At 38.5% G+C, this 23,954-nt stretch overlaps 1 protein-coding gene and 1 pseudogene across 3 annotated transcripts; both read left to right on the forward strand.

Annotated features, from left to right (window-relative positions):
• Positions 1-83: 83 nt before the first annotated feature.
• TMEM59 (transmembrane protein 59) lies at positions 84-20,835 on the forward strand. 2 transcript variants are annotated; one of them, XM_032296907.1, is made up of 8 exons: positions 84-540; positions 6,227-6,332; positions 7,805-7,899; positions 9,731-9,883; positions 11,412-11,493; positions 12,343-12,427; positions 16,465-16,573; positions 20,207-20,835. In XM_032296907.1, the coding sequence occupies exons 1-8, from the start codon at positions 352-354 to the stop codon at positions 20,360-20,362; spliced, it is 975 nt and encodes a 324-aa protein (XP_032152798.1). In that variant the 5' UTR covers positions 84-351; the 3' UTR covers positions 20,363-20,835. The 2 variants fall into 2 exon arrangements, with proteins under 2 accessions (XP_032152798.1, XP_032152799.1); XM_032296908.1 differs by having other exon boundaries at positions 109-540; positions 12,346-12,427; positions 20,207-20,834.
• Positions 20,836-22,600: 1,765 nt separating this feature from the next.
• LOC116564001 lies at positions 22,601-23,711 on the forward strand (annotated as a pseudogene). Its single transcript, XR_004274679.1, has one exon. The product of XR_004274679.1 is annotated as an inositol monophosphatase 1 pseudogene (transcript).
• The last annotated feature ends 243 nt before the right edge of the window (positions 23,712-23,954 follow it).

Raw genomic sequence — 23,954 nt, forward strand, 5'->3', positions numbered from 1 at the left:
GAAGGCGGCTGTAGTTTTCCCAGACCAACTTTCCCGACAATACCGTGCGCCTCCCGCCTGGGAAGAACTACATGCCCCAGCCTGCCCAGCGAAGGGAAGAAGTCAAGCGGCCCCGCTTCGTGCTAAGGCTCGCGACGGTTGAGTTTCCCTCCTCACGCCTGCCTAGGAGAAGTTCGTAGTCCGGGAGGTGGGGCAGGAGGCGGCTGTTTCACGCGGGTCAGGGCGGAGCTGAAGAGACGGCGGAGGCGGAAGCAACGGTCGGTAGGGTGGGGAAGGGGGCTGGCCCCAGAAGGAGGAAGCCCTTCAAAGAAAACAGCAACAAGCTGAGCTGCTGTGACAGAGGGGAACAAGATGGCGGCGCCGAAGGGGAGCCTCTGGGTCAGGACCCAACTGGGGCTCCCGCCGTTGCTGCTGCTGACCATGGCCCTAGCCGGAGGTTCGGGGACCGCTTCGGCTGAAGCATTTGACTCCGTCTTGGGTGATACGGCGTCTTGCCACCGTGCCTGTCAGTTGACCTACCCCTTGCACACCTACCCTAAGGTAGGGCCCGTCCGGAGCAGGCTGCGACCCTTCCCTGGACGCCCATCTGTCGGCTCCCCACATCTTTGTCGGCTCTGGCAACCTGGCTGTTCTATCCGCCCTTCAACTGCTGTTTCCCATCTGTGTAGCTTCTGTTTTCCTCCCTAATCCTGCCTGCACCCCGTTCCTGCTGTAATTACCGGAAGTTTGTCCTGCACTACCCTGTGATAGGCTGGGGGACACAAAGATGAGAAAGACACAATGCCTTTCCTCTGGAGCTTGCGGGGCAGTAGGGGAGTCGAGCATTCAGAGGGAGGAGGATAGCGGAGGATACGGATGATGAATGCGGGGTCCTCATTTTAAGGAGCGTAAGTGGGGGTGGTTAGGAAGGGAGGCGCAGATATGCGAGTCCACAGACGATTGATTCATAACCCTTGTTTACTGAGCGTCTTTCGGGGCCGGGCGCAGTCTTCGGGGAGTCAGACAAGTAGACGATTCCACTGTAATATAAAAAGCGTCACGAAGGCGTCTCAAGGAATAGTGAGACGCCCAGGAATGCTGTCTGCCTGTGTTGAGTTAATGTGTTCTAGACGCTGCCAAGAGGGACTGGATTAGAGAAGAGGTAATTAGGTGTCTGCCTACCAGAAACTGACCACTCAGTGCAGAAGACGGGGAATTCGTGGAGTGGGGAAAGAAATGAGACTGTCCACAGGCGGGGTTCGCAGCTTAGGGAGAGGAATAGCCCTCCTCTCTTTGCTTCTTCCTTTCTTTTAATTACATACCTAACCCTCTTCAAGTTGGTTTTTCAGCCTAAGAATTCTGTTTACTAAACATTCTAAATTGCTTGGTGATTCCCACCACACCTTCTCCATGTATGATTTGAGTATATGCCCTCCCCCATGTTGTGTTATGAGAGCTTTTGTTGATGTTGCTGGTAGCTTCCTTTTAAGTTTTTCCTTCATCTTTTGTATGCTATTTGCTTAACCATTGTGGCTGGACCTCCTTGATCTCTAAAACTGCAGAGTGGCTACGGAGACAGTTCCAGGGAAGCTTAGATTGTTCCATATTGGCGAGTGCTTTCAGAAGGTCTTTGAAATGAAAAGTTCTAAGTGCCGGCACTTCCCAGATTTTGTTTACGGCTGGATTTTACACTGCATGAGGATTATCAATTTTTTAATAAAATGTGGGAGATGGGACTATACTATATTTTTCCAGAGATTTATGTAACAATCGAGAAAGAAATAAGTTTTAACTTCAGATCTAAATCAATGAATATTGCCTCTAACCACGTTATTTTTCTTCACTTCTTGTAAACTTCTCATCATTAAGTGGATTGTATGAGGAAGCTCATTAATATTGATTTGGCCTGGAATTGGGCTGAGACTTACTTTGTATTGTTCTAGCATTGTGTTTCCTTTTTTAAGATTTTTCTGGCAATTTTGTAGTATAAACCAGAATGTTGGGAGAATAATTAAATAATTTGAAGGATATACGTTCCTAGAACCTTTAGGAACTTTAATTTGTCCACTATTTTCTAACAATTGGTGTGATATCTATAAACCATTGTTACTTATTTATTAAAGCATTTCTCACAAAGAACTCCAAGTCATCTGGCTCCCTACAGATCCTGGACTTGAAATTTATTGAGACTCCACTGTTAGCCAGAGTGGTGGGAGATTTACCATACCATTATCCCTAATTCTCACAACAACCCTGCAAAGTAGGGTTTTAAAATTAAGGAAATTGAGGCTCTGAAAGGTTAAGTGACTTGCCTAAGGTCACATAGCCGAGAAATAGTAGAGTAGGAATTCAGCTTAAAACTGGCTACACTATGCTCCCTTCTGCTAATAAACTTGCATTAAACATACTCCGCCAGGCACAGTGGCTCACGCCTGTAATTCCAGCACTTTTGGAGGCTGAGGTGGGTGGATCACCTCAGCTCAGGAGATTGAGACCAGCCTGGACAATATGGCAAGACCCCATCACTGCAAAAAATATATATATACAAAAATTAGCCAGGAATGGGTACGGGCATCTGTTGTCCCAGCTACTTGGGAGGCTGAGGTGGGAGGATTGCTTGAGCCTGGGAGGTGGACATTGTAGTGAGCCGAAATGTCACTACTGCACTCCAGCCTGAGAGTGAGACCCTGCCTCAATTAAAAAAATAATAAAAAGGCTGGGTGCGATGGTTCACGCCTGTAATCCCAACACTTTGGGATGCCAAGGCGGGTGGATCACTTGAGGTCCGGAGATCGAGACCAGCTTAGCCAACATGGTGAAACCCCCTCTCTAATAAAAACACACACAACAAAAATCAGCCGAGTGTGGTGACATGTGCCCTGTAATCCCAGCTACCCAGGTGGCTGAGGCAGGAGAATCGCCTGAACCTGGCAGGCAGAGGTTGCAGTGAGCTGAGATTGTGCCACTGCACTCCAACCTGGGCAACTAGAGCAAAAGTCTGCCTCAAAAAAAAAGAGAGAGAGAGAGAGAGAAGGAGAGAAAAGAAAGGAAGGAAGGGAAGAAGGAATTTAATTATTTCACTGATTTCTGTTAATGCTCCTCTGAATTGTTGCGCTTTGTGCTCCAGGAAAAAAGCATTATGCTTTGTAAGAAATTAGATGAATTTCCAAATTCACATAGCTTCTCTGTCTGGTATTTGTAACTGGCAGATAGAAATCTCATTTTAGGCTAGACACGGTGGCTCATGCCTGTAATCCCAGCACTTTGGGAGGCCGAGGCGAGTGGATCATGGGTGGTCAGGAGTTCAAGACCAGCCTGACCAACATGGTAAAATCCTGTCTCTCTAAAAATACAAAAATTAGCTGGGCGTGGTGGCACACACTTGTAATCCCAGCTACTCAGGAGGTGTTTATTTTTAAATTATTCTATCTTTTATCTACAGAAGTGCACTTGCATAATTTGGGCTCAAAAAACATGAGACATAAATTATGTTAATAAAAAAGCTGGATGGGTGTGGTGGCTCACGCCTGTTATCCCAGCACTTTGGGAGGCTGAGGCGGGCAGATCACCTGAGGTCAGAAGTTTGAGACCACGCTGACCAACATGGAGAAACCCTGTCTCTACTAAAAATACAAAATTAGCCAAGCATGGTGGTGCGTGCCTGTAATCCCAGCTACTCAGGAGACTGAGGCAGGAGAATCACTTGAACCTGGGAGGCTGAGGTTGCAGTGAACCGAGATCGCGCCTTTGCACCCTAGCCTGGGCAACAAGAGCTAAACTCTGTCTCAAAAAAAAAAAGAAATAACAGGTTCTTGCTGTGTTGCCCAGGCTGGTCTCAAACTCCTGGGCTGAACAGATCCTTATGTCTCGGCGTCCCAAAGTGCTGGGATTACAGGCATGAATGAGCCACAGCACCTGGCCTAAATAGTGTCATTGAGAGACCTTCTAATTATGAACTTAGCTGTTATTTAATATGGTGGAAGCACCATTTATTTCCGTGTGTCCTAAATCAGAAGATACATGATATACAAGCTTGCCAGTCATTTGGGATTCATAGGTTATTAATTATTTACTTGAAATTATTATTTTTGTATATATAACATGAAATACTTAGAATAAAGATATGATTCTTAATAGCTACCAGTTGAGTGTCGGCTCTGTACCAGATGTTGCATAATATGTTAAGTCTTAACACAGTGCCTGGCACATTGTGGATGCTCATTAAATATGTAGGTCTATTAGATAGTACTACATAATAGTAATGCTGTTGTAGATATAAATGAATAATTCTCCTAATAGTCAAGATTGACACTCTGCAATTATACAGGCAGTAGAAAATAAATAAATGGTAGTTAGGATTGATGTAAGAGTATTATCCTTATTTTACAACTGAGGAATTAGAGAGATTAAGTAACTTGCCAAAAGTTATACAGAATAAGTGGCAAGGCTGAGCTTCAAACCAGGGCTGACTCCTGAAACCTAGGCTCTTTTCACCATGCCATATGGTTTTCTGAAATTGATACTGGATGACTTATTAGGCTTCTTTAACAAAGGAAAGTATATCTGAAAATAAAATTGCATGTGATATAGCTCATACTAATAAGCTCATGCTTCCTCTATACAGTATAAGGAAATATGTGATGCTTCAAAGACATAAAAGAATTATTTAACTGTTTTACAAAGCCTGCAAAAGCTACTCAGGTATGAAATTTATTATCTTAATTATTAAAATTATTTCAATTTTATCTTAATAAATGCAGCTAGAACTGAGGTCCAAATGTGTGCTACCTTCAAAGTTGTATGATGAAATATATTTAATATTAGACTGCAGCCATCCCTTCTTGATGGATTGTTGCTGCTACATAAATTTTACTAATCCTTCTGCTGGAAAGAAATACATACCTTGTATTCATTGGTTGCTAACTGTATATGCACATACTGTTTCCTTATTAGGTGTCTGCTAGTTTGTACACACTGGATCACATAGTAAGTTGAGGGGGCTCCCCCATATGCAATAGCTTTTTAAAAATACTATATTTTAGCAAAGAAAAACCCAGTGAAGACATTAGTGTTATTAAGCAGTTAATATGTTATAGTAATGAAGAACTAGCTGTCCATCCTATACACTTTCACATATACACAATGATGCCTGTAATTGTTTTCAGTTTTAAAAACCTATTAACACAATTACCGTTTATTAAACACCTTCTACATCCCAGGCACTGTGCTGGGATTAGCTGTCTTTCTGAATTATTGAGGAATTCGGAGATAGTAGCTATTGTCTCCTTTTTTGATGAGAAACCTGTGATTCTTAGACAGGTAAAATAACTTACGCACTCACCCAAAAGGTTTGATCTAGGTCTAGTTGTTTGCAGTGTCCTTTCCCATACACCACACTGTAGCACCTGTGTTTTCATTTAATGTAAGCCCAGTTTTAAAAAATCATTTCATATAAACATTTTTATAGATGTATACCTTACTTTATCAGGCCCTTGCGCCACCATTTGCCGTGTGAAGCTAGTCTGATACTTTTCCTAATAAGCTTGGTGATTCATATAAACATGGATGTGGCAAAAGTAATCATTGGTTCTAGGGTACTTGCTTACTCCTTTCTATTTCTGTTAAAGTTCTAGTTGTATCACTGTTGTTTTTGTTTGTTTGTTGTTGTTAAGAGACAGGTCTCAGTTACCCAGGCTGGAGTGCAGTGGTGTGATTATAGCTTACTGTACCCTCAAACTCCTGGGCTTAAACAATCCTCATACCTCAGCCCTCTGAGGACTAGGACTGCAAGCACGTACCGCCACACCCAGTTAGTATTTTCTGGTGGGGGGTACAGACACGGTCTTGCTGTATTGCCCAGGCTGGTCTCAAACTGTTGGCCTCAAGCAGTCCTCCCGCCTCAGCCTCCCAAAGCCCTGGGATTACAAGTGTAAGCTACTATACCTGGCCTGTCACTGTTATTTTTATTTTCAATTTCTTCCCCCCACAGATTGTAACCAGAGAAAATGAAAAAAGGGTGATGGTTTTACCTACTAGGCTTTTTTCTTGGTATCACTTATGGAACTAAAACCTCTATGTGGCAAAGGTCTTGGGTATCAACTGGCTCCTATCATTTTTTCTTTCAGTTATGACACTTACTGGATGATTTGTAATAAACTTTACTAACTTTGCTTTCTTCCTAACCTGTTTTCTCCTGAGGAAAAAAATACTATTTTTTGGTAACCCTTCCTGTTCTTGAACTCCCTAGGAAGAGGAGTTGTACGCATGTCAGAGAGGTTGTAGGCTGTTTTCAATTTGTCAGTTTGTGGATGATGGAACTGACTTAAATCGAACCAAATTGGAATGTGAATCTGGTAAGATGTTATGCTAACAACGTCAGCTGTATGTAATGTTGTTTTCTTTGTGATAAGCTTTTAAAGTATTTTCTTTAGGAAATGGCAAATACACTGTTGAAACTAGTCATCTAACATATTGTAATTATTATGGATTTAAGAGTTTTCATAGCTGTTGCTAGAAATTTCATGGGCTTTAAATTTCATCTATTTGTTGAGACAGTGTTTATTTTCTGCTATGAATAGGACACCTTTGTTTAACCAAGCATTCTGTCAGACAAATGCAGTGGTAATTACCCTACTCACAATTCATTACTACCTTTTCACAGATAGTATAATTTTCCTAAACCTTTCAATCATAGGTTACTTGACTTATCTCCAGGTCTTTTACTGAATCAGGCCTTTGACTCAGTATTTAATAGTGTATTCTTTATTGGTCATGCCATTAAAATAAGTAGCCAAAGGCTTTGTCATCTATTAAACCACTTGTCTTTCTTTTTGCTGAAAGCAATATGTTTAATAAAAGAAACCTGTAATCAGGACACAGTTGACGTTTAACTTTTAAATAACTATAATGGAATTTTCTCCATTCATTACACTATTTATTCAGCATAGAAGGAGGCTTTTCCCCTGTCACTATGCCATGGCGCACATGCAGTCTTTGATATCATAGCCTTATTTTTACAGCTTATTCTCCTAGCTGATTATATGTGCGTAATGCTGTCTAGTTTATTATCTAGCTCTTCTGAGAAGTGTATTACAAATGCATTACTGAGTTGGGAAAAAATAAAATTGGTATAGTGGTAAAATGTTATATCACATGGAGGAAATGGATTTAATGAACTAATGAAAGTATATCTTGTTAGAGACCCGTTTCAACATTAGAATCATCTGCTGTAGAACATTTTCTAGTTCAGTTTTCTTAGACTTTCAGATGTTAGGCTGATTGTTTTATTTTCCCCTTGCCATGTGCATACCCTTACTTCTTAGTGATCTAGTTCTTAACAATAATATCTTGTATTTGTATAAATCATTAAAATATATTATTTCATTCAACCCTATGCAGTAGGTGGTGGTATTTTCCATTTTAGGCATATAGAAATAAATAGTCAAAGGTTAAACTGCTCAGCCCAGGTCATAGACACAAACAAATGATGGAACTAAACTCCGAGTGGCATCTTCAGGATGCCAACCCAGTGCTTTTTCCACTACACAAGCCTTAGCTACAAGGATCCTCTTAAATGAGTGTCATCATGTGGCCAGAGCCTGGGTGTGTAATTAATAGATTTATATCTAAAACATTTGACTTATAGGAGGGAGGCAGTATGGAGTTTAAAGATACACGTCCTACTACTATATTACCAAATTTGGAGATTCATATTAATGAAATCTTTTTTAAGTGTAAGAAATTTTTTAATAAAATGCCAAATCCTTTTCTTTCTTCTTTCTCCTTCTCCTTTGTTTCTTGTAATTTGACTATTTTTCTCTTACAGCATGTACAGAAGCATATTCCCAATCTGATGAACAATATGCTTGCCATCTTGGTTGCCAGAATCAGCTGCCATTTGCTGAACTGAGACAAGAACAAGTAGGAAACAATACTGCCTTTCAAAATAGCCTGCTTAGATGGCACTGACTTGTATTGCTTGAAGTGTTTATCACCCACTTGATCCTATTTTAAGGTTATATTTTATATTTGGCTTTCAGCAAACAAAATTAGTTTGCAAATAGAAAAGTCAATTGAATAATTGCTTTTGTATAATACTTTACTGTTAAAAATTATGCTTACATTCATAATCTTGTTTCTTCTCACATTCTAGTGAAACTATTATCCTAATTTACATATGAAAAAACCAAGGCTCAGAGGAATTATTTCAGAGTTCTTTTTCTCCATCCCACCTGCCGTTGGACAGTTGCCATTGCCTTAACTTAGATCGTCATCATTTCTTACCTGTATTTTTAAATTAATTTCCAAATGTTTTTTTCACTTTAACCCTTTCTAACTCCTTCCTTTACCGTGTCCAGATATTTCTTTTTCTAAATTTCATTGTGCCATTCTCCTGTCTCATATAATCAGTAGCTCCCAGTTACATATAGATTAAAGCCCAAATTGTTTATCACAACATAGCTCCTGATTACTTCTCCAATGCTGTCTCTTAAAATTCCCTACAAGGGAATTTCCTACTCTGTTCTCTAGACATACTGGGAAAAGTTTCTTAATTTTATTTATTGTTGCACAGGAAATAGTCACGTGTACAAAACTCAAAAGATAAAAAGAGTATACATATAGTGAAAAGTCTACCACCCCTGTCTCCTAGCCACTCAGTTTTTCCTCATGAATGTAGCCAAGGTTACTAATACAGAGATATTTTATGCATATACAAGGATGTACACATACATATTTTATAAATGTAAGTATACATGAAGAGTTTCTAATTTTTTTCTACTATATAATCTGTGTAGATTTATTATAATTTATTTAGGCAGTCCCTTATTTGTGAACATGTAGGTTATTCCTAATCTTTTTCTTTTATAAATGGTATCTATTTTGCACATTTGTGAATATACCTACAGAATAAAATCATAGGGCTAGAATTGCTGAGTTAAGAGGTATATGTGTTTTTTATTTTTATGGTTTTTAGAGATGGGGGTCTCACTATGTTACTCAGGCTGGCCTCAAGCTTCTAGAATCAAGCCCCACCATAGATATCACTGCACATCAGCCTGGTAACAGAGTGAGACACTGTCTCAAAAAACAAACAAACAAACAAGAAAGCAGAACCAAAGCTATCCCTAGAGTTTAGTAAATGGCATTCCACACTTGTGCTTTAGAGGGGCCCAGTGCTGCTAAAGAAGTCAGAATTGGAGGAAAGATGATACAATTTGTTAAAATTTTATCAGTAGCTTACTACATATACTCAGCCCATAAATTCTCCCTTCACCCTGCCTGTTGTTACGTGTCTACCATTTTATGTATATATTCTTCTGATTGATTTTTTTCTTCCTCTTTTCCATTGATGTTCAGTATAGATGATTTATTCTCAATGAAAGCATTAAATATGAGAATGATATGATTTGCCCCTTCCCGTGCTACCCTCAAGGACTTGCTGGTCCTTATTTAATTATCTTAAGAGTCTCCTTATTTTTGGACTTAATTCAAAAGCCTGTTATTCTGTTAGAGATGACAGGTAGCTAGCTAGTGTGTTTGGTGGCAAATTAAAGTAACCTTGGTTTTTAAGCTTTACTATAATTTGCATAGATAACTGAGTTTATTCTAATGCTATTATTGATTATGGTAGATTTATTTAATTGTTTGTATTCTGTCCCAATAAGGATTTGAGTAATCTTATGTTGTTCTCTTGAATATACATATGCAAAAAATAATATATTTCTCATTATTAATTTATTTTTATTTTTAGCTTATGTCCCTGATGCCAAAAATGCATCTACTCTTTCCTCTAACTCTGGTGAGGTCATTCTGGAGTGACATGATGGACTCCGCACAGAGCTTCATAACCTCTTCATGGACTTTTTATCTTCAAGCTGATGATGGAAAAATAGTTATATTCCAGGTGACAACTGTGCTTCATGGATTCATCTAAATACCAACAACAGTAAATGTATATGTCTTAAATGAGTGTTTCAGCATAGAACCTCAGTCACTTACAAATATTTATCATCAAATAATAATTACTTATTTGACCCTACATTAAAGTACTGGGCATCAGTTTGATTACCCTTCCCTTTGCGCATTAAAAGCCTTATCTAAAGCCCATTAGTTCTTATCTAACCAGAACTCTGAGTCTTAAATTTTATGTTGGTTAAATTGATAAAATGAAATCTTTAAATATGAGAGATAATAACATAAATAGTGGTTGTATATGATTACATATGGATGTCAGATAAAAGCAATATGACATAATTTTTAGTTTTTTATAGTGTTTTTCCTCATAGCTCTTATAAATAAGAGAACTTGTTGAAGAAGTATTTTGCCTAAAGTGGTGACTTCTATTTCATCATTTACCATGTGATAATAACTGTTATTCCTTGGAAGTTATTTTGTACTAGATATGTTATCTCAGATCTTCAAACAACATTACGAGGTTGTATTATTCCTATTTTATTGATGAGGAAGGTGAGAGTAACTTGCGTAAGTTGCACTGCCAGTAAGTAATAGAATTAAGTTTCAAACCCAGGGCACTTTAGCACCAAGGCTCATGTCCTACCCTACCATGCTTTTAATGCAGTAGTTAAATTCCCAAATTTGCCAGTCAACAGAGTTTATGTGTGGCACTGTCTTCCTCTCAGGTAATAAAGTAAACCTTTTCAATACTGCAGCTAAGTAAGTGGCTTAATATATGGCTAGTATGTGATTTTTAGCACTATCCCGAACCTTGGATCCCCTCTACTTAATTTGGTAAGAAGTAAAACACAGGACTTTTTTCTTTAAATTCGTGAACAAGTTCTGTGTCCTAAAGCTACTTACATCAAAGCATAAGTTGACTCTCAGAATGAAGCCCTCATTCATTCCTGATTAGATATGAGATTAGCTCTATGTCTCCCTAAAGTTTGTGTGAATTTGAACATAAGTAGGAATGAGAAACCCCCATTCTAGAGGATCAGAAATGTACAGAAGATGTAAAGTATAGAATGTTTGGCTGTAATTTATGGATTGCTCATACTTAGGGAAGATTGGAATATTTCACATGAGAAGAAATAGAGAGAATATGTGTTTAGCCGAAAGTTTTGGCAGTCTGCTAAATTATTCCTGATCAACTAGAATTAGAACTCATTTCTGCAAAGTATAGTATTTAATGTAGTATGTCATGATTTGTCCCTCTCTCTCTTTAAAAAAAAAAAATGTTGTCAGGAAGTTAAACTAACAAAAATCTGCCAGAAATCTGTTTCTTTGCAAGGCACTGGATCTGATGTTTAGGAAGTGCAATTAAAATATGTTGTGGTTAATGTGTTTTATTTTTTATACAGTATTTCTATTTTTCTCAATTTAAATGTTTAAAGAGATGACGTATTTTAGAACTTGTTATACTGAAAAAAACTAAAGAAGTACAAATGACTTAATTGCTTTCCTTATTGTTTTAGTCTAAGCCAGAAATTCAGTATGCACCACATTTGGACCAGGAGCCTACAAATTTGAGAGAATCATCTCTAAGCAAAATGTCCTGTAAGTTTTATTTTAAGTAGCTTAGATAAAAACATTAGCAGTCAAATCTAGTTGTAGTAGAGTTAGTTCTGTGTTTGTTTTTACACTGATGGAACATAAACAGATAATTTCTAAAACAGTGGTTCTCAAACTTTCATGTGTATTAGAGTTTGAAGAGCTTGTTCAAACACAGACTGCTGGGCCCCACTTCTAGAGTTTCTAATTTACTAGGTCTGGGAGAAGATGTGAGAATTTGTATTTCTCACAAGTTCCAGATTTTGCTGATGCTGCTGGCTTGGGGGCCATACTTTGAGAATCACTATTCTAAAAACATTTAGTTTGCTTCAAAGGATGTTTTGAGCATGAACTAATCAAATATTCTGGTACTTACCAATAAATTGACCACATAGTGAAAAATGCCAAAAGTATGAGTCCCCATTCTATTTTTATTTCCATGTTAGAAATGAATTTTGACTCATAAGAACATAAAACACCAAGCTAAAGCAGGGCTTACCATGTAAAATTTACTCATACCTTCTTTTAGATACTGATTTCAGTAGCCGCCTAATTATTTTGGTAGGTGGGGACCATCTTTAATTAGATTAGAATAAACCAAATCCAAGCTCACATATAATTAAGCAGAAAGCATCAATGTCAATAAAAATTTGAAAATAAAACAGGAAACTCCTAACGTGGTAGAATATTCATTTGGTTTTGATGTACTAGAGAAACTGGTACACATTATAAAATGTATCAGATGATGCAAACAAAAACAATTGGGTATCTGTAAAGCGTATATATCTAGAAGTAGTCATGTGAGACTAGCTTTTGGGATATAGGATATAATAAACTTGTACCTTACTATTTCAGCAGATCTGCAAATGAGAAATTCACAAGCACACAGGAATTTCCTTGAAGATGGAGAAAGTGATGGCTTTTTAAGATGCCTCTCTCTGTATGTACTCTTTATTATGTGTATAACAGATAAAATCTGACTTGTATGAGAGAGATAATTACTTTTTATTATTTTAAAATTGGCACCACAAAAGTAAACATTTTTACTTTTTCCCTTCCGAAGTTGTACTATTCGATATTTTAGTTTGTATAAAAGGTAATAAGTATACTACTTCAATAAAACCTAGGCAGGTAATTTTTTTCACAGTACAATAGCATTCTTCTTGTTAGAATTTCTTGATTTATGTTGAATGTGCTTCTCCACACATTTAAACTAAGCTTTAATTTAACTTATGTCTGAGGCTGGATGCAGTGGCCCATGCCTGTCATCCCAGCACTTTGGGAGGCCAAGGCGGGTGGATCACCTGAGGTCAGGAGTTTGAGACCAGCCTGGCCAACATGGTGAAACCCTGTCTCTACTGAAAATACAAAAATTAGCCGGGTGTGGTGGCAGGCGCCTGTAATCACAGCTATTCAGGAGGCTGAGGCAGGAGAATTGCTTGAACTTGGGAGTCAGAGGTTGCAGTGAGCTGAGATCACGCCACTGCACTGCAGCCTGGGGGACAGAGTGAGACCATCTCAAAAAAATAAAGTATGTCTGAATGGCTTAGATAGCAGGTTTAATTTTTTTTATCTGCATGGCCAGATATGAGGCTAGAGGATCTAGATAAGGACTGTAGGTTAAGAAGGGCTTTGTATTCTATACTAAGGAGTGTCAGCTCTGTGCCAAGAATTTTTAAGGGTAATGGTTAAGTGGGCAAGTGAGAGTAGTAGGTAAAATATGCCCTAAGAAGAAATACCAAGCCTTATAAGGGTGAGAGGCAGGTTTTATCAAAATGCGCATGTTTTCTCTTCTCCAAGGAGTTAGGATATGAGCCCTCCCCAATACTTTTACTCCTTCCCACCCCCCAAAAAGGAAAAGAGGAAGATAGTGGGCCATGTCACTTACTGACTATTACCTACTCTGTGTCAGATAACAGGCCAAGCATTTCAGTGAGTGGTAAACAAGTTCTTGCTTTATAGTGTGTTCATTCTAGTGGACTGATCTATCTCAAGTATAAAACTGCAATGGTCCAAACCACATGCTCCCTGTAATTTTTATAGAAATAGTTTCTTGAGAGGTTTTATTATATATCATTAGATTTACGTGGACCTTACAAATTAATACCTTTTGTTAAGCAAAATGTTAAAAGACTGATGAGAAAACAAGAATTAAACTTTAAATTTTATCCTTTCATTTCTAAACCTGGTTTTGAGCTTGTCCAAAAAAGGGCAGTTTTTCTCTTTCCAGTATTCAGGATGTTTGTTGCAGTTTGGTAGTTCTGTGAAACCTAAATAATCATTTAATCTTAAATTGTAGTTCAGTACTGTATTACCTGGCATATTATTGATTTATTGACGTTTAACATTTTGTCATTATATTCTATGTTGTTCTTTTAAATCAAGCACTTTAAAAGTGATTTTGTGAAACAACTAACTTTATAACTAGAAATGTATTTCTTAGAAATTTTTATGCCCAAACATAAATTATAGTAGGATCCTACATTTGAATAAAAAGTGTTCTTTTGGACGGGTGCAGTGGCTCATGCCTGTAATCCCAGCACTTTGGAAGGCTGAGACAGGAGGATCACTTGAGCCCAGGAGTTCAAGATCAGCATGGGTAACATAGTGAGACCCCATCTCTACAAAATACTAAAAAATTATCTGGGCATGGTGGCACATGCCTCTAGTCCCAGCTATCAAAGCTATCAAGAGGCTGAGGTGGAAGAATCACTTGAGCCCGGGAGGTCAAGGTTGCAGTGAGCTGTGACTGCGCCACTGCACTGTCTGAGTGATAGAACAAGACTGTCTCAAATATTTTTTTTTTAAGTGTTCTTTTTTAAAAATGCTTTTTCCCCTTCAGTGATCCAATTTGACTTTTAGAACAATACCCTGTGATAAGTAGGTGATGATTTAGAGAGGTGAATTGACTACTCTCAAGGTTACACAGTCACTATATTAAAAATTAAACCTAATTTTTCTAATTATACATCTTCAACTCATTCTATTCTGATACAGTTATTTACTTCCTGAAGTGTCATGATTTTTCCATGATTACATACAGAATCACTTAGCCAGTTGGTGGAATCTGGTCGTAGCTGTTAAAGAGACACCCTTGTCTCCAGAATGCAAATTGAGGTTACTGTTTCTTCACTTGTATTTCTTTTTGAAGAGCCAGGCACTGTGCTAGGGACTTGAAACCTAGGAAGGATGTCAGGAGTTCTCAGGTCTAGACAGACATGGACAATAATGATTGCTATACACACACCCCCACACACATGTCTTATACACAGCATATAAGGCCTACATTTAAGTCTACTGGAGGTTTCAAGGGGAGGATTGACAGGTGAGATAGAAATATCTTAAGTGACGAGTAGAAATGTTTGCTAGTTGTAAAAGAAGATTTATTTAAAAAAATTTTTTCAGATATACTGGCTTCCTGCTCAATGTGTATAGGGTATATTAAGATATATGGAGGATAAGGAGAGTCAGAAATTTGACTAAACTGGGAAAACAGGAATAGAGAGGAGCAGGAACATAATGCAAGTGTCAAGAAGAGGCCTCTGTGTGAAGGATAGATTAGAGGACCAGGCTGGAGAACTTTGGCAAATCAGGGAAGAAATTATAAGGCCTGAATTAGGGCAGTAGACAAGGAGAACAGGAGATAATGGAGATAGGTGAAAATCTGTAGGATCTAGTCATTGTTTTGTTGTGGAGATTGAAGGGATGAGCCCCAGTTTTCCGGCTTATCTAGTTGCTACTGGAATCCAGATATCAAATATATCCTCATTTCGTGGTAAATTCCTTAGTACTCAGGTTAGTTAGGACTGGAACATGTAGACAAAAGTGGGTATTTTTTTTTTATTAAAAATATGCTGGACTCTAATCTTTCTAAATTGGGATACTTAAAGCATCATGTGGGAGTTCCCTGCTTTTAGATACAATACATTCTCCAAAGTCCACCTCTTGCTGGCAAACAAGCAATGACTCCGCTTACCTCATGTTCAAGTCTTGGCAAACTATCGAGCGGTTAGGGTGGTAAGTAGAGATCTCTTAGGCAGTGTTAGATGAGCAGAGATGTGAAGATCAGGGGCTATCTATATTACATAGTTTGTCAGATTTAGACTTTTAATTATTTTTAAATGGCTTGACTTTTTCCTCTTTGAATCTTAATAGGCCAATTATGAAAAAAACTTCAGGCTGGGTGTGGTGGCTCACGCCTGTAATCCCAGCACTTTGAAAAGCCTAGGCAGGAGAGTGGCTTGCACCCATGAATTCAAGGCCAGCCTAGGCAATATAGTGAGAACTTTTCTCTATAAAAATTCAAAATAAACAAAAATAAATTAAAAACCTCTAATTGCTGATTATCTTAACTGGCCTTCTATCTTAAGATATTTTAATTATAAGGAAAATATAACTATTGAGATATGCTATAATAGTTGCAGAATGCTTTATAATAGATGTGCTCTTTAAATGGAAGTGCAAGTAAATTATGGCAAATTAAATATGTGAAGCATTCTCAGGAAGCTGACTTCTGGAAGCCTGTTGTGAATTCTTTTATAAAACAAACCATTTTAAATTCAGCTATTCTATGCTTTAACTTTTTGGTATATTGGTTTTTTTTAAAGCAAATATTATCATAATAGCTTGCAAAATAATATATGACATTTGTACAACAGTGTGCAATCCACAGGACATTTTCACTTACCTTATATATTTAGCAGAAAGTCAAGTATGTCTAATTTTATTATTACAAAAGTGATATAGCTGTGTTACAGAAACATTAGAAGTGGAGGAAAAAGATATTAAGCCAAGCTAATGTAATAACTATTAGTATAATATCTCCTTCTATAAGTATGTTTTTTAAGAGTTTCAAAGATAATCAACGTTTTAACTGTACTGTTGAGCTAAGTACATATGGTTGACTGACTATAATTGAGAATCTCCTATTTCTTATGTTATAAAATTTTAACATAACTAATTATTGATTTTTTCCAGTAATTCTGGGTGGATTTTAACAACAACGCTTGTCCTCTCGGTGATGGTGTTGCTTTGGATTTGTTGTGCAACTGTTGCTACAGCTGTGGAGCAGTATGTTCCCTCTGAGGTAAATTTAATCCTAACCCTTAGACCATTGGAAGACTGAGCCCTGTGATATACCATTTTAAATGCCTTATTTGTTTAGCTGGAAAAACAAGGCCTCTCTACTAATAGAAAGAGAGAAGATGTGGTGGTTTTAATGTGGTTCAGGTTGGCACACAAAAATTATAGGTTTGAAGCACAAGAATTGTTCCTAGCTCTCTGTGACGCTAACTACTGTGGTGACATATATGTTGACTGGCTTGAGTAAAGTGTCTCTTTCTGGCTCTCTAAGACTGAAAAGACCTGTTGACATCAGTTCGTAAGAGGTTATATAGGAGAGAAGCCTTTTTTTTTTTGAAACAGACTCTTGCTCTGTCGCCCAGGCTACAGTGCAGTGGCATGATCTTGGCTCACTGCAACATCTGCCTTCTGGGTTCAAGTGATTCTTTTGTCTCAGCCTCCTGAGTAGCTGAGACTGCAGGCACGTGCCACCATGCCTGGCTAATTTTTGTATTTTTGGTAGAGATGGGGTTTCACCATATTGGCCAGGCTGGTCCCGAACTCCTGATCTCAAGCGATCTGCCCACCTTGGCCTCCCAAAGTGTTGGGATTACAGGTGTGAGCCACCATACTCAGCCGGAGAGAAGACTTGTAGAACCACTTAGTAGTTTAATTACCACAATATTAAGGAGCAATGCTGCTTTAGAAGCAGCAAGGCTGGGCCAGGCATGGTGCCCATTCCTGTAATTCCAACATTTTGGGAAGCCTAGGCAGAAGGATCACTTGAGCCCAAGAGTTCAAGACCAGCCTGGGCAACATGATGAGATCCTGTCTGAACGAAAATTTACACAAATTAGCTGGGACTGGTGTGCATGCCCGTGATCCCAGCTACTCAGGATGCTGAGGTGGGAGGATCACTTGACCCCAGGAGGTTGAGGCTGCAGTGAGCCAGGATTGCGCCACTGCACTCCAGCTTTGTTTTGTCACTCAGGGTAATAGAACAAGACCCTGAGTCTCAAAAAAGAAAAAAGAAAAAAGGGTGGAGGGTTTGATTTTGAGTTCTTACGGTCTGATACCTAATCCTCCAAGAGATGGGAGACATTGTGACTTCCTTGGTAATTAAAATTTAACTGGCCCAAAAAATAAAACTGTTAAGGCAAAGGATTTTTGTTTGGGGAAAGTCTATAATTTGAGGATTCAACTTAGCTTTCAAGAACAGAAAAGTATTTACATAACTAACACAATCTCAGCCCACTGCAATCTCAGCCTCCTGTGTTCAAGCGATTCTCATGTCTCAGCCTCCCAAGCAGCTGGACTACCGGCGCCCGCCACCACACCTGGCTTGTTGTTGTATTTTTAGTAGAAACGGGGTTTCACCATGTTGGCCAAGTTGGTCTTGAACTCCTAACCTCAAGCGATTCGCCTGCCTTGGCCTCCCAAAGTGCTAGGATTAGAGGCGCAAGCTACCATGCCCAGCCTGAACTTGTCTTAAAGCTACTCTCACTGGAAAAGAATAGGGTACTGGGGCACCTCCTTGCAGAATAGTTGCTGCCCTGAGACAACAGTGCAGTAGACCACATCTGAAACATGTTTGAGTAAGCAGCTATCATGACAATCACTTTTAGAACATTTTCATTAGCCCAGAAAGAAAATCTATACTCCTAGTAATTGCTCCCTGGTTTCTCCCAAGCAGCAGCAGCAGCAGCAGCAGTAACACCCCCACCCTGACTCCCACCTCACTCTCCAGCCCTAGATAGCCGATATGTAGTCTCTTGTGACTGGCCTCTTTCCCTAAGTATAATATTTTCAAGATTCATCATGCTGTATGCATGTATCACTTAATCACTTTTTTTTTTTGAGATATAGTCTTGCTCTATTGCCCAGGCTAGAGTGCAATGGTGTGATCTCAGTTCACTGTGAACCTCCCCTCCCAAGCAATTCTCCTGCCTCAGCCTCCCAACTAGCTGGGACTACAGGCACACGCCATCATGCCCAGCTAATTTTTATATTTTTACTAGAGATGGGGTTTCACCATGTTGGCCAGACTGGTCTTGAACTCCTGACCTCAGCTGATCCACCTGCCTCAGCCTCCCAAAGTGCTGGGATTACAGGCATGAGCCACCATGCCCAGCCAGTATAGCATGTATCACTTTTGATAAACTCTTGAAGGTGTTCTTTATTCAGCGTCTTTTAAAAACATCTTTCCAGTATCAGGTACTTCTCTGTAGTTCTTGGTTTATAATCGAGTCAGTTGCCTTGCCAGCGATGTCAGCACTGCAGTTTTTACCTTATGGATACAGGGATTTGTTGCTGTATGAGTAGATTAACAACAGAATCTATACCATTTTTTTTTTGAAACAGAGTGTCACTCTGTCCCCCAGGCTGGAGTGCAGTGGTGTGATCTCAGCTCACTGCAACCTACGCCTCCCAGGCTCAAGCAATTCTTGTACCTCAACTTCTTGAGTAACTGGCATTACAGCCACGTACCACCACACCTGGCTAATTTTTTGTAATTTTAGTAGAGACAGGGTTTCACCGTTTTGTCCAGGCTGGTCTCAAACTCCTGATCTCAAGTGATCCACCTGAAAGAAAAAAAATCTGTACTCTTTCTTTCAGCCTCCCAAAGTGCTGGGATTATAGGCATCTGGGATTACATACGCCTGGCCTACGCCATTTCTTAGTGAAGCCTTTTCCCTTTGCTTTTCTGCCTTTAAGAGATACATGAGGACAGGCATGCTGGCTCACACCTGAATCCTGACACTTTGGGAGGCCAAGGTAACAGGATCACTTGAGGCCAGGAGTTTGAGACCAGTCTAGGCATCCTAGCAAGACCCCATCATTAAAAAAAAAAAGAAAGAAAAATTAGCTGGGCATGGTGGCACATGCCTATAGTCCTAGCTACTCAGGAGGCTGAGGCAGGAGGATCACTTGAGCCCAGGAGTTCAAGGCCGTGTAGTGAGCTGTGATCCCACCACAGCACTCCAGCCCTGGTGACAGAGCAAGAACCTGTCTTTTAAAAAAAAAAAAAGAGAGAGAGAGAACTAGAGAGAAATACATACATATATCTAAGTCTGCCTACTCTCAAAAGATGTTAGATATGACCATTATTCTCCAAAGAGTTTTATAACAATTGCAGTGATTCTGTTGTATGCTTTCATTCTTTTAGTATCTTCTTGGATATGGTAGTAACAATTGAGAAACTTTATATATTTATGAAGACCCTTCTATCAGTATTAGAGCATTTCATGCATATTCTTTGTTCTCACAGTTTTTTAAAATACCATCTATCATTTTCAATATATGTTAAGCTAAAACATTTAGGAGCAGAAAAACTTGCACCAAATTATTTTACCACTTGGTAGGGGAGCTAAGTTGTTGAAGGACTCCATCACATAAGGCATCCTTAGCTATTTTTCTTGATACTCAACTGTTATACTCCTGAGGATTTTAACTTGAGACGTGTGGAAAAGCTTTCTTTGGCCATCCACTGGGAGCTGAATCATATATTTACGACATTTTGAGTAGAAGCATTCTTCATTCTTAAAGATATTTATAGAAATTTTTTTCTACCAACTATTTATAAATTGTTATTTGAAGACTTACTTGGAGAGGTTCCTAATTATCCAAACTACTAATTTGCATTGGTTTTCTTTTGCAGAAGCTGAGTATTTATGGTGACTTGGAGTTTATGAATGAACAAAAGCTAAACAGATATCCAGCTTCTTCTCTTGTGGTTGTTAGATCTAAAACTGAAGATCATGAAGAAGCAGGGCCTCTACCTACAAAAGTGAATCTTGCTCATTCCGAAATTTAAACATTTTTCTTTTAAAAGAAAAGTGTAATAAGCATCTAAAATTCTACCCCTCATAGAGCTTTTAAAATGGTTTCATTGGATATAGGCCTTAAGAAATCACTATAAAATGCAAATAAAGTTACTCAAATCTGTGAAGACTGTATTTGCTATAACTTTATGGGTATTGTTTTTCTAGTAATTTAAGAGGTGGATGTTTGGGATTGTATTATTTTACTAATACCTGTAGCTGTTTTGTTTCTTGCTTTGGTTTTTGTTTTTTTCCCTTTTCTTAGCTATGAGCTGATCATTGTTCCTCCTCACCTCCTGTCATGATACTGTCAGTTACCTTAGTTAATAAGCTGAATATTTAGTAGAATATGATGCTTCTGCTCAGAAATGACCCACAAATCTGTAATTTGAAATCTAGCAGGAAATTACCTTTAATGACACTACATTTTCAGGAACTGAAATCATTAAAATTTTATTTGAATAACCATGTGCTGAAATTTGAGTATCTGATTTTCTAAACCTTCCTTCCTATCTCTGCCCGCCCAACCTCGAAAAGAATTATGAAATCTTCTGTGTCTATTGCTATATAATGTGATGGTCAGGGACCATTTTGATGCAAAAGTGATCTCTCAGCAGTAAATTTGATGTTATTTTGCACAGGCTATAGGTTTTTGTTGGATGAGCCTTTCCAAATAACTATTTTTCTCTGTCAGACAGCATATCAAGTGTAAGGTGAACATATTTTCAGAGAAAACTTCATTTTGACGCTAAGAATTAGACTCTTGTGATGCAGAATTAAGTATAAATTTTACTTGGCAAAAACCAGTGTTATTTTTACCTGAAATGATAGCAGATCTTAAAATTAGAATGGTATCAGGTTATAATAATAATACACCAGAATCTTAATATGATTCGTTGTTATTATGTACCATGAAATGTTAGAACCTTTCCTCAGACACAGGAGCATTGCTGACAACTCCATCAGTGCTGTTTGACTAAAGAGTAAGACAGTCACTCCCACTATGGCCTAGTCTTCAGCCTTCCTGAGTCCAAATAAAAAGCAGCTGACAGCTAATCAAGTAAGACTTGGGTCACAAAATACAGGTTTTTACATTTTATTTATTTATTTATTTATTTATTTTTGGAGAAAAAGAAGAAAGAAAGAGAAAGAGAGGAAAAAAAAAAGAATACAGGTTTTTATTTTTAGTTTGTCTAGATTTGGATGATAGAAAGTTGTGAACACATCCAGATGGGGAAGAAAGGAAGAATTGTCAGTCATTGTCAAGCAGTCATTGTTTCTTTCTTATTTTTGTGAGAAAACATGGGATAAAACATGGGGACTCAGCCAGGCACAGTGGCTCACGCCTGTAATCCCAGCACTTTGGGAGGCGAAGGTGAGAGGATCACTTGAGATCAGGAGTTCGAGACCAGCCTGGGCAACATAGCAAGACCCTCTGTACAAACAAACATGGGGACTATATATAAAACGTGGGGAGTGAATCGGAGTTACTGTTAAAAACATAATGAAAAGCGCTGTTGTTTTGTCTCCCATCATTAGTGCATACTTTGGTTCCTTAATCAAACACAGGTTTAATTGTAATGCATCCAATGAAGCAAACAGGGAGAAACACAAAATGCTGCTGTCTCACAGGAGTCAGAGAGCCCACTGTTAGAAAAACCTCCCTTATAAAAACAAAACAATACAAAGAATTATCTAAATCATTTGGGTCCAGAAGTTCAAGACCATCCTGGGCAATATAGTGAGATTCCCATCTCATTAAAAAAAAAAAAAATCTGGAAAGAAGGAGCAGCTGTACAGTTGTCTGTATTCTTCCACCTTCCCTTGGTTTTATTTCTCTTTGCTTCCCGAATGAGAAGTCCCCGAGATACACCTTCAATTCTCTTAAAAGTATTGATCCAAGTTTAGACAATGTCTCCCCTCTTGTTGAGAGAATTCCTTATATGTAAAAACATCAAGATAGTCTTGATATTTAGTAGGCACTCAAATATTTGTCTCCTCTTTTTTAGCATAACTAAGCCAGACTGATGTTTACATTTGAATATTATCAGCACAAGTAACCCTTTTAATCTCTCTTTCCTTAACTACTTGTTCTACACAAGAGTGTAGGGTGGGGGTATGTACAGTGATAAAGATTGAGTTAGTGGGAAATTTTGTCTTCTGTTTGGAAAGCTGGATTGTAGTGTTGATTTTCTGACTTCTTGTGGTAATTAAATTCTGAAAGAACCTCCGGAAGAGCCGAGCGTGATAACGGCGGGCACAGAGCTAGCAGGACGCCCTCTGACTTAAGATTTTTATTAAATATTTCAGAAGATGGCCGATCCTTGGCAGGAATGCATGGATTATGCAGTAACTCTAGCACGACGAGCTGGAGAGGTAGTTTGTGATGCTCAAAAAAATGAAATGAATGTTATGCTGAAAAGTTCTCCAGTTGATTTGGTAACTGCAACAGACCAAAAAGTTGAAAACATGCTTATCTCTTCCATAAAAGAAAAGTATCCATCTCACAGTTTCATTGGTGAGGAGTCTGTGGCAGCTGGGGAAAAAAGTGTCTTAACTGACAACCCCACATGGATCATTGACCCTATTGATGGAACAACTAACTTTGTACATAGATTTCCTTTTGTAGCTGTTTCAATTGGCTTTGCCGTAAATAAAAAGGTAGAATTTGGAATTGTATACAGTTGTATGGAAGATAAGATGTACACTGCCAGAAAAGGAAAAGGTGCCTTTTGTAATGGTCAAAAACTGCAGGTTTCACAACAAGAAGATATTACCAAATCACTCTTGGTGACCGAGTTGGGCTCTTCCAGAACACCAGAGACTGTAAGAATTGTTCTTTCTAATTTGGAAAAGCTTTTTTGCATTCCTGTTCATGGGATCCGGAGTGTTGGAACAGCAGCTGTTAATATGTGCCTTGTAGCAACTGGAGGAGCAGATGCATATTATGAAATGGGAATTCACTGCTGGGATGTTGCAGGAGCTGGTATTATTGTTACTGAAGCTGGTGGTGTGCTGATGGATGTTACAGGTGGACCATTTGATTTGATGTCACGAAGAATAATTGCTGCAAATAATAGAATATTAGCAGAAAGAATAGCCAAAGAAATTCAGGTAGTACCTTTGCAACGAGATGATGAAGATTAGTTACAGTAGCCTCCTAGTCGATTGCAGATACTTTTCCCAGATTTGGTGACTCACCGATGGATATGTGTTTCAAGAGTATGATAATGCTTGGTTTAAATTCTCTTTGTCCAGGTTAAAAATTTGGAACTTGTTCCATATTTTACTATGACTAGGTTTGTAAGAATTGACATAATATTTGTTTCATTGATTTAAAAACATGTGTATGTTAGAATGTACTTTAGGAAACATACCCAGGAAGTGCAGTTGATAAGTATAACATCAGCTGAAATAGTCAGTTTGGTGTTTCTAAATATCTGTGGTCCCCTGAAATTTTGACTTATTATATAGGTGCAGAGACACCCACTTAGAAAGTTACCTGTTCGGAAAAAAATTTCTCTTTAGTTTTAAAAACCGTATATAATTAAATTTGTAAGGATATACTGAATACTTCCTAGGCCA

This window comes from Sapajus apella, unplaced genomic scaffold (genome assembly GCF_009761245.1).
Source record: "Sapajus apella isolate SASKATOON/1434 unplaced genomic scaffold, GSC_monkey_1.0 scaffold36, whole genome shotgun sequence".
NCBI lineage: Eukaryota > Metazoa > Chordata > Mammalia > Primates > Cebidae > Sapajus > Sapajus apella.

What these genes read in the sequence shown, in the direction of transcription:
- TMEM59 (XM_032296907.1), top strand. Translation starts at nt 352, where the DNA reads ATGGCGGCGCCGAAGGGGAGCCTCTGGGTCAGGACCCAACTGGGGCTC. An exon ending in ATCTCTAAGCAAAATGTCCT is followed by an intron (nt 11,494 to 12,342) that starts GTAAGTTTTATT and finishes TTACTATTTCAG; the next exon opens with CAGATCTGCAAATGAGAAAT. An exon ending in AGCAGTATGTTCCCTCTGAG is followed by an intron (nt 16,574 to 20,206) that starts GTAAATTTAATC and finishes TTTCTTTTGCAG; the next exon opens with AAGCTGAGTATTTATGGTGA.